General features: G+C 37.7%; 1 protein-coding gene across 2 annotated transcripts in view; it reads right to left on the minus strand.

The window, feature by feature from the left end:
* Positions 1-14178: 14178 nt before the first annotated feature.
* Positions 14179-15980, minus strand: part of ap3b1a (adaptor related protein complex 3 subunit beta 1a) — an 88564-nt gene continuing 86762 nt past the window's right edge. For both annotated transcript variants that reach the window (XM_059357783.1, XM_059357784.1), the window contains exon 27: positions 14179-15178. In XM_059357783.1, the coding sequence (XP_059213766.1) occupies positions 15025-15178 (154 nt within the window). In that variant the 3' untranslated portion in view covers positions 14179-15024. The remainder of the gene's footprint in view (positions 15179-15980) is intronic.

The raw sequence follows: 15980 nt of genomic DNA on the forward strand, positions 1-15980 counted from the left end.
GTACTTTTTGGTAATTTAATGTATTTTTTTGGTAGTTTTGTCTCTTTTTGTTGGTAAATTTTGGTAATTTTGTGTCTTTTTTCTTCTTTTTTTTGCCGGTCATGTGACAAATATTCACTAAAAACCTTATTCAGAGCCAGGAGAGGCTGTTTACACAGAGCAGAGGGGAGAGGACAGGAGAGGCTGAACAAAAAAACAACTTTTGTAGAATATGTGCAGACATCATTTTCCTCCCAATATTCATGACACTTGTAGGAACTTGGAAAAGTGTCTTATACATTTACATTTAGTCATTTATCAGACGCTTTTATCCAAAACGACTTACAGGAAGAATAAAAACAAACAATCAGGGTTTAGTGCAATAAGAGCTATAAGTTGCATCAATAAGTGCTAGTGACAAATCTTTAAGGAGTAGAATTATCATGTGGTGCTAGTATACATAGTATGCATAGATCCCATTTTGTTAAAATCAAAAATATATATTTATCTGAGAATTTTTCTGATTTAGGCATATGTCATACAGACACAGTTGATGTTTGGGTTGATTGTGCTGACTCCACAGAGCTGCAGGACTTGTATCTATATTATATATTGTATCTGAGCCTTGAGTCAGGTCTTGGTGTCTTTAGAGCAGGTTTGGAGGCTCTCTCTGCTGTCAGTCGGCCCTCATTCATTCATCCAGACGCAATTATGTGTCAGCGCCGCTGTTCTGGTTTGATGGTAGCCTTGGGCTGCGCGCGGCGCAGAGAGCCCTAATCAGGAGAGTAAACTCCGCTATATTTCAATTTGGGAGCTTGCTCTTCCGCTCCGGGGGGCTGTGGCACGGTGATAAATAAACCGCCCATTGACTCCCCCTGTTCTGTTCGCCACCAGGCCCGTAATCATGGCCGCGTTTGGACGAAGCCGCACATAAATCACACAATTGGAAACGCCATGATTAGAGATGCCAAACTCAAACAAATGCAGCGTGTAACCTTGTCAGCCTGCGGAGCTGATATGAAATCATCTTCAATGAGAAATGAAACTAAATGGAACAATTGACACTTATCCAAATATGCAATCCCTCCCATAAAGCTGCAGGCCGGATCTTATCCTAACAAGATTACAGCCTCCTCTGGTGTAATCCTGCAGCATTATGACACATCTGGTATTAACAAAGGTGAGGGCCAGGCCCTGAGATCCTTTTTACATGTTAACCAGCATGTTCCCGGAGCCGGTTAGAGTGTTAATTGGCTGATTGAGTCCATTTATGTAATCCCTCAGTCTCCACAGCGCACACAGTGGATTTGGGTGAAGTGCTGCACACGATCTCTATTCAAATATTTCCATATGACAACTGCTCGCTGACCACTCCAATTAAAGGCCAGTCACTTTCTATTTAAGCTGCGTCAAAGGGTCTCCGCTGTGTGCGTGGCGCAAACAAAAGGATCTTTCCAAAGCATTTAACTCCCCAAAAGTGACTCCGGGACCCGCCCCCGCTCCCGAGGCCTCCTCTGGGGATTAGAGGCTGGATCTGGGAGGAGAGTTGGGCTTTCTCTCTTTCTTTCTCTCTCTGTCTATGAAATGAGATGCGCATTTAAAAGCTGAGAGCGCGCTCCTCCATGCGCCGCTGCCAGGGAAGCTGCCCGCCCGCCCTCCCCACCGGCCGGCCCCACCGGCCGGCCCGGGGGTTAATGAAGCAGCCTTCAGAGCTGCAGGAGGAGAGGAGGCCAGCTTTGATGCTCTCTACATCTGTGATTTCTAGCAAATTCATCCCCCTCCCAGTGCGCGAGGGAGGATTTTTAAATAGTGAATTAGCATTCAGATGAGAGGCCGCTGCGTCCTGCAGAGCGGCTCAGTCCATTATACAGCAGGTTTAAAGGGTTAAACCATGAGGCACCATGAGGCCTGATGGCTGCAGGTCTGAGACACAAGCTGCACTTAGTGACAAAAACCACAGAGACACTGAGACAGACAGACTGGAGAACAGGACAAGTTTATGCTCCACATGGACAAACTGTCACACCAAGATACAGATAAAGAAATATTAAAGTATGCACTGCAAAAAAAAACATTTTTACAGAAATGTACTGTATTATTTTACAGAGTTTTTCTTTTTTGTTGTTGTTATACATTTAGGGAAAATGCCATAAAAAGCAGTGGTGGAAAGTAACTAAGTACTTTTACTCAAGTACTGTACTTAAGTAAAATTTTGAGGTACTTGTACTTTACATGAGTATTTCCATTTTATGTCACTTTATACTTCTACTTCACTACATTTTGAGGCAAATATTGTACTTTTTACTCCACTACATTCAGCTGACAGCTTTAGTTACTTTTCACTCGAGGTTTAACATAAAAAACATAATAAATTTAGGTGATTAGACACTTTTTTAAATAAACCTCATAACAGAATATTAAATAGTCAATATGAGACCTACCTTGAGAAAATTAAAACGCTGTATACATAAATGCATCAATAATAATAATATAATATAATATTTGGAATATATAAAATAATCTGAGCGGCTCCATTCTGCATAACAAGTACTTTTACTTTTGATACTTTAAGTACATTTTGATGCTGATACTTTTGTACTTTCACTTAAGTACATTTTGAATGCAGGACTTTTACTGTAGTGGAGTAATTTCACAGTGTGGTATTAGTACTTTTACTGAAGTAAGAGATCTGAATACTTTTTCCACCACTGATAAAAAGCTTAATTACTCTTATCACACACTGTAAAAAAAAAAAGACTTTTGTTTTTACGGTAAAAAACCAGCAACTGTGGTTGCCAGAACTTTACCGTAATAAATACGGTGCAACTTTTTGTAACATTACGGTAAAATGATATTAGCACTGTTGATTTCACGTTTAAGATTGCCATTTTAGTCCATGTTTTACCGCATAAATAAAAAGTTTTTCCATCAAAAGAAACTTTGTTCTGCCATATAATTGACAAGAGAATACTTTATAAATGCTGCATGAATTAAAGATTTTACCATTAAATATTACAGTTTATTTCTGTTGGAGATATGGTGTTAAGTACATTTAACAGAGAGAAACATTTTTTTTATAAAAAATGAATGCAAAAATGATGGTTTGTACATCATATTTTTGCTACAAACACGGTGCCAGTGTATTTTACAGTGGAGTAATGTATTTAAAAAATAAATAAAAATGTAAAAAATACTGTTTTGGCTGATATATACATTTACAGTGTTTCATTGTTACTGAAACTGAATTAACCCGTTTATCATTTTACGGTCTTTTACTGTCATGGTTTAACAGTTTTTCACCGTAAAATCTACAGACATTTTTTGCAGTGCACGTTCTATCTGAAGTGTCTCCAGGATAAGAAGTGTATCAGTATGTTTACAATAGAATAATGTTTCCAAATAGGGATTTTTCTCCACGATAAGATAACTGATAACTTAACATTTCTGTATTTTAAAAACAAGTTCCTCACCTGTTGATGACACACCTGAGGGGAAGATGTAGTGAGCAAAGACGGTGATTTAATATTGAAATATTAACAAAATCTAACATTACAATCCTTCACACAACAAATACAAACAACTCAACACAAGTTCAGACTCATTTGTTTTTCTAACTTCCCAAACATTCATCTGTGGATTATTTTACACTGATCCATGTCCAAATGTAAAACTCCCAGAGGCCAAACTGGTGTCTGAGAGGGTTTGTAGGAACAGTCTAAGTCCTGTCACATGTTCAGTGGTGGAATGGAAACATTGTACTTAAAAATAAATAAAACCAGTAAAACATGATTCAATACCAATCCATCGATTAGCTCTGAATATGATCAATCTTTGCAGGAATGTAATGATGAACCTGTTCTGAGGTGATAATAAACAAACATAATATTCAACGGAACAAGAAGCAAATCAGCAGAAACGACTGTGCCGAGTATGGAAATCCTAAAAAGAATAAAGGCAGATTCCATTTTCTAAATGCAGGTAAATTCCTTGAATGAACAATACATTCATTTAGAGCAGAAACCACAGAGGCTTTTATAATGTGAGAGGACTGATGGAGGAGTGATGCAGATGCAAAGTGTTAGCAGGCGTCGAGGCGCCACTCTGCTGCTGCTGCTGCTGCTGCTGCGTTTATTGTCACATACAAGTCTTCATTAGCAGCGTGTGGAGAGACTTGGCCAGGAGCTTTTGTGTGCGTGAATCACGGAGGTTTATGTGTCTTTTTGCACCACTAATACGCCACTATGTCAGATGGAGTGTGTTTTAGTGCAAGGCTTTATGGGGGCAAATTGGTGGCGAATAGGACGGCGGAGCACTTTAACAGCACTCACCTTCTCCTCACCCCTTTTAACTTATTAACTTCTATTAACTCATTGTAACCTGTCAACAGTCTGCATCTGGATCACTAATAAATCACACAGAGAGTGTCGCTGTGTTTACCTCCGTGTGAAGCTTCAAACCTCCGAGTCACTATTAATGAAGCCAATCTCCATTTTGACTGTGTGATCACTTTTTAATGCACTTGAGTGTTTTTTAAAGTGCAATCAAATGCTAATTAAAGGCTGGTGCTGGTAGTGGGGGGAGGGGGGGGGCTGACCATAAATGCTCTTTTGTGCATGCTTCCACTAGCAGAGGAACATCAGCATGAGTCGATGGTTAAATGCACCTGCAGGGCGGCCCTCGTGTCTCTCCTTTAAAAGGAAAAAAAAAACATAAGGTAAACAATGTAATGAAAGCAGCCTTTCAAAGAATCTGCAGTGATTAGTTTTGCCTTGCTGGCTGATTGAAGGCGGGGAGCAGAACGCCACGAAGCCAAACTGTCAACACAAGAAATCCACGTTAAACACAGTGTGTCTGCACTGTAATGCTGCATTTTAAAACTAGAAATAGCTAATTATTCATAATTGCAACACATCACCCATCATATCTCGGTAGTTAATTCTGATCTCAATATTCAAAATATTCTTGTGTGCCGGAGGAAATATTCACTGAGTGCTTTGTTACTATAACCTCCAGGAACATGGAATATTGGAGCATGAAATATAGAAAGCTCTCCCTGCTCGTCTCCTCTGGACTGGAGATTGATAAATGTGGGACACCAAAAAGGAAAGTGAAAAATCAAATCAGCAGAGCTGAATGTGTCTGTCCCTCTAATGAGCCGCTGATTGAACATTTCAGTGGGGAAACATGTAGTCATTAGTCTCCATGCTCCAAAGAAGCATTTAAAAAGAAACTTCAGAGGAGGAAAAGGAAAAAAAATGTAATTACCATACAGGAGACACAGGAATAGCTGTGAAGCATCAATTTAAGCATAATCACTACAATTACTGTTCCCAAGGGTCTGCTAGAGCTACACAGTGATTGTTTTTGGGGGAGAAATTATATTTGTGTGGATATGACACCTTCTCCTCAGATGTCATGCATCTTGTGATCAACGAGCAGGTCTTTGGTTTTAAGAGTGTGTTAAGCTTGTCAAGGGAACATCATTCTGTGTTGCTGGAGGATTAAATCTGTTAGCGACTTGTGAAATGATCAGTTGCAGAATATGTAAATCTATTTATTAGGCGATAAGAATCAGTTTAAGAGAGGAAATCAGTTTGCAGTCAAGCAGAATGATGGATTATGTATTTTCTTTTTGCTTCTTTTAACTGTCAGTCGACTTGTTTATCTAGAAACAGTCATGATTATTCTCAATTAAATGAAGACATTATCATACAATTGAATGGGCATTTATCAGCGCATATATTTCTATAAATACTTATTTTTTTTTGCCCTAACTTTAGAAAAGCAGCTTTGTAGTGCAAACCTAATGAGAATGTAGCTTTTTAACCCTTTGATGCTCAACATATTGACCCCTTATTATATATTGACAACAACATGGTCTAAAATGACCCTCATTCATTCCCTCTATGTTATTTTATGCTGCTGTGTGTTTCTGTTCTCTATCTTTAGATATCAACTTATTTTATGATTGAATATTCCAAGTATTCTTTAAATATCTTCTATATCTTTTTGATAACAACAGATCATTATTTCCATTTTGCCTCTCATACTTTATGAAGAAAAAAGTTTTTGTATTATTACATAGCTAACTACTTGGCTAAATAGCTTGCAACTACTTAGCCAAGAAGTTAGCTAAGTAGTTAACTTAGCAAGCTACTTAGCTAAATACTTAGCCAAGAAGTTTAGCTAAGTAGTTAGCTTAGCAAGCTACTTAGCTAAAAAATGGATACGGGTCATTTTTGACCCATGTTGTGCATTAGAAGGGTAGTGACACAAAAAGAGATTTTATTAAAAAATGAATAAAGGAAAACATGAAATTAGGATGTATGATGATCAAAAACAAACTGATTGAGGAAAACCTGAATTTCTAAACGATGAAAATAATTTATTGTAAAGATATAGAAGATAAAAACTCAGTCAGGTCAGATAAGAGCTGTGTTGGTTTACCCAAAGACTGTATTCACTACATAACGTTAGCTCGGCTATCTGGATATGTAGCTACTAATCTAATGGGAAGTTACATAAAGGTAAAGTCATTTGTGGCTTTTTATCAGAATGAAATTAAATAATGTGAAAATAAGTGCTTAGTGTACATGAATAATACTTTAATTCATCTTTGAACATTATTATCATGGAACCACAGCTCCTTTAATCCCACACGACTTCACATCTTCTAATGATTGGTGATGTTTCCATAACAGAATTACATACTGTGCATTTTGATTTCTTTCTTTTAATTCTTTTAATTTAATGTGTTTTCCTTTTTTTCTACTTTCCACTTGCTTTAATAAAATTTAAAAATCTATCTTCCTACATATGTTACTGATACCCAATTTGTCACCAGTGAAGTTGGATATATAAACTATATAAATAACTGCATTATCTGAATTTGCTGCATGTAGCCCTTTCTTACTCTACATTCATTTTAATGTGTGCATATCTTTATCTATTCATATAATTATTTTTTTGGGGGGTGCAAATGTTCTGTATGTCTTCACTTCTTTATTACAAGAAACTGGGGAATAATCACGTGCTGTAGGAGCCGATATTATGTTAAAGACAGTTGAGATTTTTACTGTAGATTACAGCATGTTTTATATTGGTTTTGGTTGTCTTATGACATTATTGCCTTTTATTGTGTAGTTGAAATTGACTTGCTAAAGGTAAAAAGGTGGATTAGCAGAGTGCTAATAGGTGCAGAGAAAAAAGGTTTTTGACCGTCATTTCAGATGTTACCGTTCTTTTTAGATGTTTCAGTTATTTCCTGATGTTTGTGGAAAACCAAGAGAAGCTTGGATTGATGTGTATTAATGGAATACCTGGATTATTCTGCAACGATAAATAAACCAAGGAAACTACGACCTGACTCTGGTGGAGCCAGCTGTAGCTGCCTACTGCTAATAAACTGAGTGGCTTTAGAATTAAGATTTACGCTTGCCACTACACTTGCCTTTACACACAACTTAATATTTTATAGTAAAGAGGAATATTATATATATATATATATATATATATATACATACACACAAAATGACAAAAACTTTAAAACATTATTAAAAACCTATTTATTCTCCTTGGCGTTCAGTCCCAGCTAGGCAAGAATCCTTGGCTTTCTTTTTACCCTTTTATTTGTCTTTTTTATCTCTAACTCTGTTTTGGATTGAGCTTTTATTACTATTTTATTCTATTGTTTTACTGTTTTTAGTATTTTATTGTTTTTATTTATACCTATTTGTGTATGATTTATTCTATTTTAATAACTGTACAGCACTTTGGTCAACTGAGGTTGTTTTTAAATGTGCTCTATAAATAAACTTTGACTTGACTTGACAAAAAAGAAACCCAGCATGTTCCTTTCCCCTTTACAACAAAAGCATTTTTAATCAAAGAATGACACATTCTTGTCAATAAAAGGAGGTAAAGTATAATTTAGCAGTGTGGAGCTGCGTGGCTGTTTGTATGTGAGGCTGCTGTCAGATGAAGGCGGGGCTGATCACAGACATGCTGCCTAATGAGAAGTTGCTCTCAGCGGTAAGGTCAGACAGGCGTTTCCTCTAGCTGGGATCCTCTGCTTTACCCCTCCACCTCCCTCCCTCTCTCCATCCCAGTCTCCTCTCTTCAAACACAGAGCGCCATACGACCAGCTGATCATGTCACTGTGCTGCAGCCCAGAGAGGAGAGAAATCAAGCTGTCACTGCACACAACGCTGAGGGAGAGCTGAAGGGAGAGAGGCAGCCCTGTTCTCTCATTCCCTCCAGAGCCTATTATAGCAGGTGCCAACACAGGAGATGGATCACACACACACACACACACACACACACACACACACACACACACACACACACACACACACACACACACACACACACACACACACACACACACACACACACACACACACACACACACACACACACACACCCTTATGCACCTATCAGCATGAGGACTCTATGTTGACTTCTTTAAAACTCTTTACTGAATCTACGGAGCACTCAGAGTCCCAGAAGATATAAAAAACTGGTAATAAAACAAGACTGAAGAGCCTAAATCCAGGCTCTAATATTTGTTTATGTCTTAGTTTTGGATCTTAACATTTACCAATTAGCACTTAAATGTACACTGTGTAATAAAAAGTGGATTTAGCTCCTGTGGTGTCACCGGACTACAGATTTGAAGCCTCAAGTTTGGCTTTTTGGCTGCTGCCATCTTGGTTTATTGGAACTATAGCAGGTGCCAACACCGGGAGATGGATCACACACACACAGACAGACACACACACACACACACACACACACACACACACTCACACCCTTATGCACCTATCAGCATGAGGACTCTATGTTGACTTCTTTAAAACTCTTCACTGAATCTACGGAGCACTCAGAGTCCCAAAAGATAATAAAAACTGATAATAAAACAAGACTAGAGAGCCTAAATCCAGCCTCTAATATTTGTTTATGTTATTCATTATCTTAGTTTTGGATCTTAACATTTACCAATTAGCACTTAAATGTACACTGTGTAATAAAAAGTGGATTTAGCTCCTGTAGCGTCACCGGACCACAGATTTGAAGCCTCAAGTTTGGCTTTTTGGCTGCTGCCATCTTGGTTTATTGGAACTATAGCAGGTGCCAACACCGGGAGATGGATCACACACACAAACACACACACACACACACACACACACCCTTATGCACCTATCAGCATGAGGACTCTATGTTGACTTCTTTAAAACTCTTTACTGAATCTACGGAGCACTCAGAGTCCCAAAAGATAATAAAAACTGATAATAAAACAAGACTAAAGAGCCCAGGCTCTAATATTTGTTTATGTTATTCATTATCTTAGTTTGGGATCTTAACATTTACCAATTAGCACTTAAATGTACACTGTGTAATAAAAAGTGGATTTAGCTCCTGTGGCGTCACCGGACTACAGTTTTGAAGCCTCAAGTTTGGCACTTTGGCTGCTGCCATCTTGGTTTATTGGAGCCAGAATAATGAGAGGGTGGAGCTTGGAGGATAGAAGAGTTTCAAGCCCCAAACGATAATCTTCCAGCTAATGCTAGCCCTAGTGATGCTAGCCCTGGTGATGCTAGCCCTAGTGATGCTAGCCCTAGTGAGCTTCGTTGTCAAGGTCCATCCATAATTTACGTATTAATAATAAACAGCTGACTCCCTAGAGTGTCTTTTAGTACAACTGAAAAAGAACAATACATTTTAGACCAAAATGTTACAATCAACTTTAACTCAGTTAAAAGGTCAAAGTGCAGATGTGTTTGCTTCATGTTTCAGACGCAGGTTGTTCACTTGCATTAAACCCAAAGAACAAGCAGCAGATATCTTGTCTTGCCATAGCAGTATATTATTTTGCTTTTTCTCTTTGAAAAGCTGCTGCAGCTCAGCATGAGTCTATGAGAGCACAAATCTAAACAAGCCTGTAAAAAGAAAGCTTTTAACTGACCATCTTCATCACCTGGAAACGGGCGTTGCCTTCTTGCAGGGAACATCTTGGTACGTTAGACCACTTTAGGACCAGAACGGGATGGTGGGCAGATGATCCACTCCAACTTTCATTCTAAGAGCAGAGGTACTGGGATCCTCATCCATAAAGATGTTCCTTTTTCTGTATCCAGCTCCATTTCAGACCCTAATGGTCGTTGTGATGGTCTTTGGCATCTTGTATAATACAGCTCTTAACTGGGATGATGTTAATTTTTTTAATGATCTTTTTAGATCTATACCAAACCAAAAAGTGAAGTCGGATCAATGATAGGTATTATGGTTTTGCCAAAAATTCAGTTCGAGGCCAGAAATTCCAGTCTGTCCACCCTTTGCTGCTGTCACTGTTGAGGAACATTCTACAGCGGCAGTTAATTCTGTTGATTGCTCTGCTCTGATTGGTCCTTTGATCTTTGCTCTGATTTCCTTTGATCTGATTACAGTTACAGATACAAGCACACACACACACACATGCTTCTCACACACGTAACTTTGTGATTTTAGTTACGCGCACACTCCTCCAGATACACATGCTACACACACACACACACACACACACAGAAAAGGAATGCTTGTTGTAGGTGTGCTCCTTGTATATTATATAGTATTATAACATTAATTGTTATAAATCTCTGAAGAATCTCATCATAGTGTACACACACCGGCAGTAGTGGCCCTTTCACTATTTACCCAGAGGACATTTTCTAGTTTGACTTTATCATTTTGGTGTTAATAATAACAATGTTAACTCTATTTGCCTAATTTATGGATGTATTGGAAAAAATGATGTGTCCTCTGACAGCTGATATAATTATGCATTCAAAGAAAAATCCAATAAAAATAATATTGAAAGACTTATATGTCTAACAATAAACGCAACAACAAATGTCAATATCTGTGAAGCATTTCAGTGAAGAGGAGGACATTTTGCGAGCAGGTTTGTCTTCTACCAACTGAAGCCAAAAGTCTCACAGCGGCTAAATCAGGTTCATGTTTATGAAGCTAACTGGAATATCAAAGAGGTCACAAGTTTGAAAAGAAAACAGGATGATAATTCTCATTGAATTGCTGTTATATAACATACATATGCTCATTACCGTCTGAAGGGAGCTGAGGACCAAGAGGAAAGAGCTGAGCCTACACCAGCTACATGTGTCAACTAGCATTTATTTATTGTTTATTTAAGACCAAATACCTGAAATACTAATAACAATAACTTCAGCCTCAACTTCATTTTTGATTTAGCCAATGTTTTCATGCTATTATGCTAAACTTTAATGGTGAACATGGTAAATATAATAGTGTACCTGCATAACATCAGCATGTTATAAACCGTAGTTGTTAGCGTGTTAGCATGTTAGCATCAGCATCTCAAAGGCCTGTTGTGTAGCGCCTCACAGAGCTGCAAGCATGGCTGCAGACTAAAGGAACTGACATTTATAAACTCTTTGTAGCTTATTTAATGCAGCACATGAGCATGATTGGTTTCTAAAGACACCATGTTTATAAAAACACACTATGTTCATATCAAAGGATTAAAACAGTGTGCAGGTGTTACATTTGTTGCTTTATCAAGTAACTTAAAATGTGGCTGTGTCTGTATGATGTGTGTGTATCTGGCAGGCCTGACGCAGCTTGTGTGTGTGTGTGTGTGTGTGTGTGTGTGTGTGTGTGTGTGTGTGTGTGTAATGGGAACAGCTGGCTGAGGGAATGAGTACAGAGGGAGAGGTGATGGATGCGAGTGGAGCTCCTGTGACAGATGAGCTAACAGGTGTTCACCACGGCCCTCAGAGACGCTATTTATGAGCCGGAAAAGACAGCCAGACGCAGAGCGCAGCACGCCACGCCACACCACGCCACCGCCGCCGCCTCAAAGCAACTAACATCACGTGCATCTGCACAACTTTACTCTGCAACCAGCAGAACTCAGAACTGTCTTTAGTTAGCTCAGAGTGGAGCTGCAGAGCTTTTATCTTCCTCCAGAGTCCTCGTGCATCTTTTACACCGTTTAATAAATCTGCAGTAGACTTTGTCCTGGATGCTGATACCAGCCTGCAGCTGCTGGCTGCACAGGACAAACTGTAATTGTTGACTCTCTTTCAAACAATAATGTTGTTGGATTATAGCAGACGTGAGCAGTTCTCGGAGCCAACATTTCATAGGGAACAATGCAAACCTTTGTGTTGCAAGGTTATTATAGTTAACGAAAACTAACGAAATAACGAAAACTAGAATTGAAAAAACATTTTCGTTAACTGAAATAAAAATAGAAACTAGAGTTTTTAAAAAAACTATAACTAACTGAAACTGTTTTTTGTGGTTACAAAACTAACTAAAACTAACTAAAATTAGAGTGAAAATGTCCTTCGTTTTAGTTTTTGTCAACTTTTTTCATTCATAATTCAGTGTTTCTATTTGAACATGCAACACATGGTGAATATGTTTACTGAGACTGGGATGTTTACACTAGAACCAAAATACAAAACACCCAGAACTGTAAGAGTTAATAACCTTATTGGGGCTGAGATGATAAACCAAAGGAAATAAAGGAAACATTTATTATGACCTCTTTGAATCTGGCACCAACACATAGCCCATTACAGAAAAACTAAAACTAACACTAAAACTAATAAAAACTAAACTAAACTAAGCATTTTCAAAAAATAAAAACTAAACTAAAACTAGAAAACTCACTCTAAAAACTAACTAAAACTAACTGAATTTGAAAACAAAAATTCACAAAAAAATTAAAACTAAAACTAATGAAAAATCCAAAACTATTATAACCTTGTTGTGTTGTTGATATGTTTCTATGCGTCTTTTAATGAATTAAAGTGCCGCACTTAAGTACAAATTTGAGGTACTTGTACTTGAGTGTTTCCATTTTATGCCACTTTATACCTTTATTTATAACATTAAGTTAAAAAAACAAAAACATTCTTGGATCATCACCAAAGGTGAAACTGGTGTTTTTCTCACTTTTCTTGCAGGACAACAATTTCATTTATTTTATTCCTTTTTTTTGAGGTTTCAAATGTATTTCTCTATTTCTAAAGAAGTAGTTTAGGTCCTCACATCTTTTTATTTTCAAATGAGTAAAAAAAACAGCTGGAAAGTAAAGTACTTCATCACAAAGCTGAAAACAGCTGATTTTCTGACTTTTTAGAGATTTGATGATCTTAAATAATATAATACATTGTTGTAGATTAAACTACCCAACCGAATATAATAATAAGGAGTTAAAATGAGCACAAACCTGAAACATCTGCAGCAAAATGAAACATCGTAATACTAATCAAGAAACATCAGATATAAAATAGTCAAACTAAAACTAACAGGGAATACTTTCACCTTTGATCTCTTGGTGCATTTTGCTGACACATGCTTTTATTTAAGTACGAGGAGGTTTTGAATGACTTTTACTTGTAGTGGAGTATTTCCATACTGTGCGTTTAGTACTTTTATTCGAATAAAGTATTTAAATACTTTATAGCAGGGATCTCAAACTCAAATTACCTGGGGGCCGCTGGAGGCAGTATCAAAATGACCAAAAAAAGACACAAAATTACAAAAAAAGACAAAATTACAAAAAAACACTACATTACGTTAAAAAATTACGTTAAAAAGACACAAAATGACCAAAAAAATACACAAAATGACCCCAAAAAATACACAAAATGACCCCAAAAAATACACAAAGTGTCCAAAAAGACACAAAATGACAGAAAAAAAAAAAAATTACTAAAAAAAGTCACAAAATTATTTTAAAAAGACACACAATTACCAAAAAAGAAACAAAATTATTAAAAAAGACAAAATTACCCAAAAAAAAGTAATAAAAGGGACCTTCCACACACAACACAGTAAAGTGTCATTCATATAAAACTCACATTAAACTCTCATATCAAGGTGGGGGCCACAAAATATCGTGACAAGGGCCGCAATTGGCCCGCGGGCCGCGAGTTTGAGACCCATGCTTTATAGGATCAAACCCATAAGATGGTGGCTGTAAACAGCCATAGAGAGGAAGAACATATGCCAGCAGGTGTGACAGATGAATCCACATCATGATGTCATCAGTACATGGTATGTGCCTCAGCCGGCCAATTAGCAGAGCGCTTCATTAACGATTTTGTGTTTGAGCCACGTTCATCTAAACGACCATAAATCACAGCACGGAGAAGCTGCAGAGCAACACACAAACACATAAAATGTTTATTGTTTTTAATAAATTCACTTTTTATTGTTCAGCAAACGCGATACAAATAAAAAGACCTCGTTGATTTTAAGTCTAACGTATATGTTTGGTTTCCTAAATGACATTATGTTCACATAGAAGGCACTTTAGATGTGATTTTAGGGGGTTGGGGGGAAGGAGGAATGTAAAACAGCTTCAGGAGAAGAAGCTGGTTGGTGCTGCAGCAGCTTCCAGAGATGTTTCATGTCATGAGAGGAGAAATCCTCATTTTCTCTTTTTCTAAAGGCACTAAAGGAAAAAGTCCATCAATGCAAACACATGGATGCTTTAGTGGAGCATCTTCATCTGAATAAACATTGAAGAGGAACAGACAATCGGCCTGTCGCTCTGTGAGTAAGGCAGCAAATATTCTCCCAAAATGTGTGTGCAGCTGTTTGTCCATAATAACATTTCTCATGATTGGCATGAGATTAAAACAGCCCCGGTGAGGTAAGTGACCAGGTGGTTCTGACATGATTGGATGGAGTAGTGTCGAGTTGAGGAGTGACTTATAAAGGAGAACATTTTAAATTACTTCTGTGATGCCTTCTGTGTGCTTTTAAAGGCGGATCATCACTTTATTCAAGACTTTCACTAAGTTATTTCTGTGATTCAGGACAATTTGGATTGGATTTCCAAATCCACAAACCATAAAAATAAGTTTCCAGTTTATTCTCAGAGAGTGACAAGCTAAAGAAAGTGCCGAGTGTTTGCCAGTAGAGCCTGAACCAGAGAAATAAAACATGAAGTCCTGGATGAAGAGCTGCTCCCCTTTACCTTCACTAAAGGGAGGAGGAGGGGGGGCTCTAGGCCTGGGCCAGGGCTTGTTTCAGGTCTCGGAGCAACATGGACGCCATGACGCTCTTCTCTGTGTTGATGGTGAGGAAGGCGGAGGAAGACTCCTTCAGCTCCAGAGACACCAGGACCAGCGCCGCGCTGCTCACCGTCCGCCCAGCAAACCTGCAGAACAGAGAACACAACAGAAGGGTTAGGGTCAACCTTTTTGAGTCGCGACCCCCAATTTAACATGCATGTTGTCTGCAACCCCCGCTCACTGAACACAATCTCACACACACAGTTCAGATCACCCAAAAAAGAAACAAAATGACCAAAAAAAGGAAACAAAATGACCAAAAAAGACACAAACTGACCAAAAAACCCACAAAATAACCAAAAAAAGACAGAAAATGACCCAAAAAAGAAAAAAAAATGACCAAAAAAGACACAAATTGACCAAAAGAGACACAAAATTACCAAAAAAGACACAAAATAACCAAAAAAAGACAGAAAATGACCCAAAAAAGAAAAAAAAATTACCCAAAAAGACACAAAATGACCAAAAAAAGGAAACAAAATGACCAAAAAAGACACAAATTGACCACAAAATGATCAAAAAAAGACACAAAATGACTAAAAAAGACACAAAATTACCAAAAAAGACACAAAATTACATAAAAAACTAACAAAATGACTAAAAAAAAGACAGAAAATGACCAAAAGAAAAGGAAACAAAATGACCAAAAAAAGACACAAATTGACTAAAAAAAGACACAAAATGATCAAAAAAAGACACAAAAAAGAAACAAAATGACCAAAAAAAAAAGACATTAAGTGACCAAAAAGACTAAAACACATGAACACATGAACACTTTAACACAGTGGAGACAGAGCTGACTTCCAAAATGATTTGGCGACCCCCAGAAATCATCTCGCGACCCCAATTGGGGTCCCGACCCCAAGGTTGAGAATAGCTGCACTAAAC

Source organism: Centropristis striata, chromosome 19 (genome assembly GCF_030273125.1).
Source record: "Centropristis striata isolate RG_2023a ecotype Rhode Island chromosome 19, C.striata_1.0, whole genome shotgun sequence".
Classification (NCBI taxonomy): Eukaryota; Metazoa; Chordata; class Actinopteri; order Perciformes; family Serranidae; genus Centropristis; species Centropristis striata.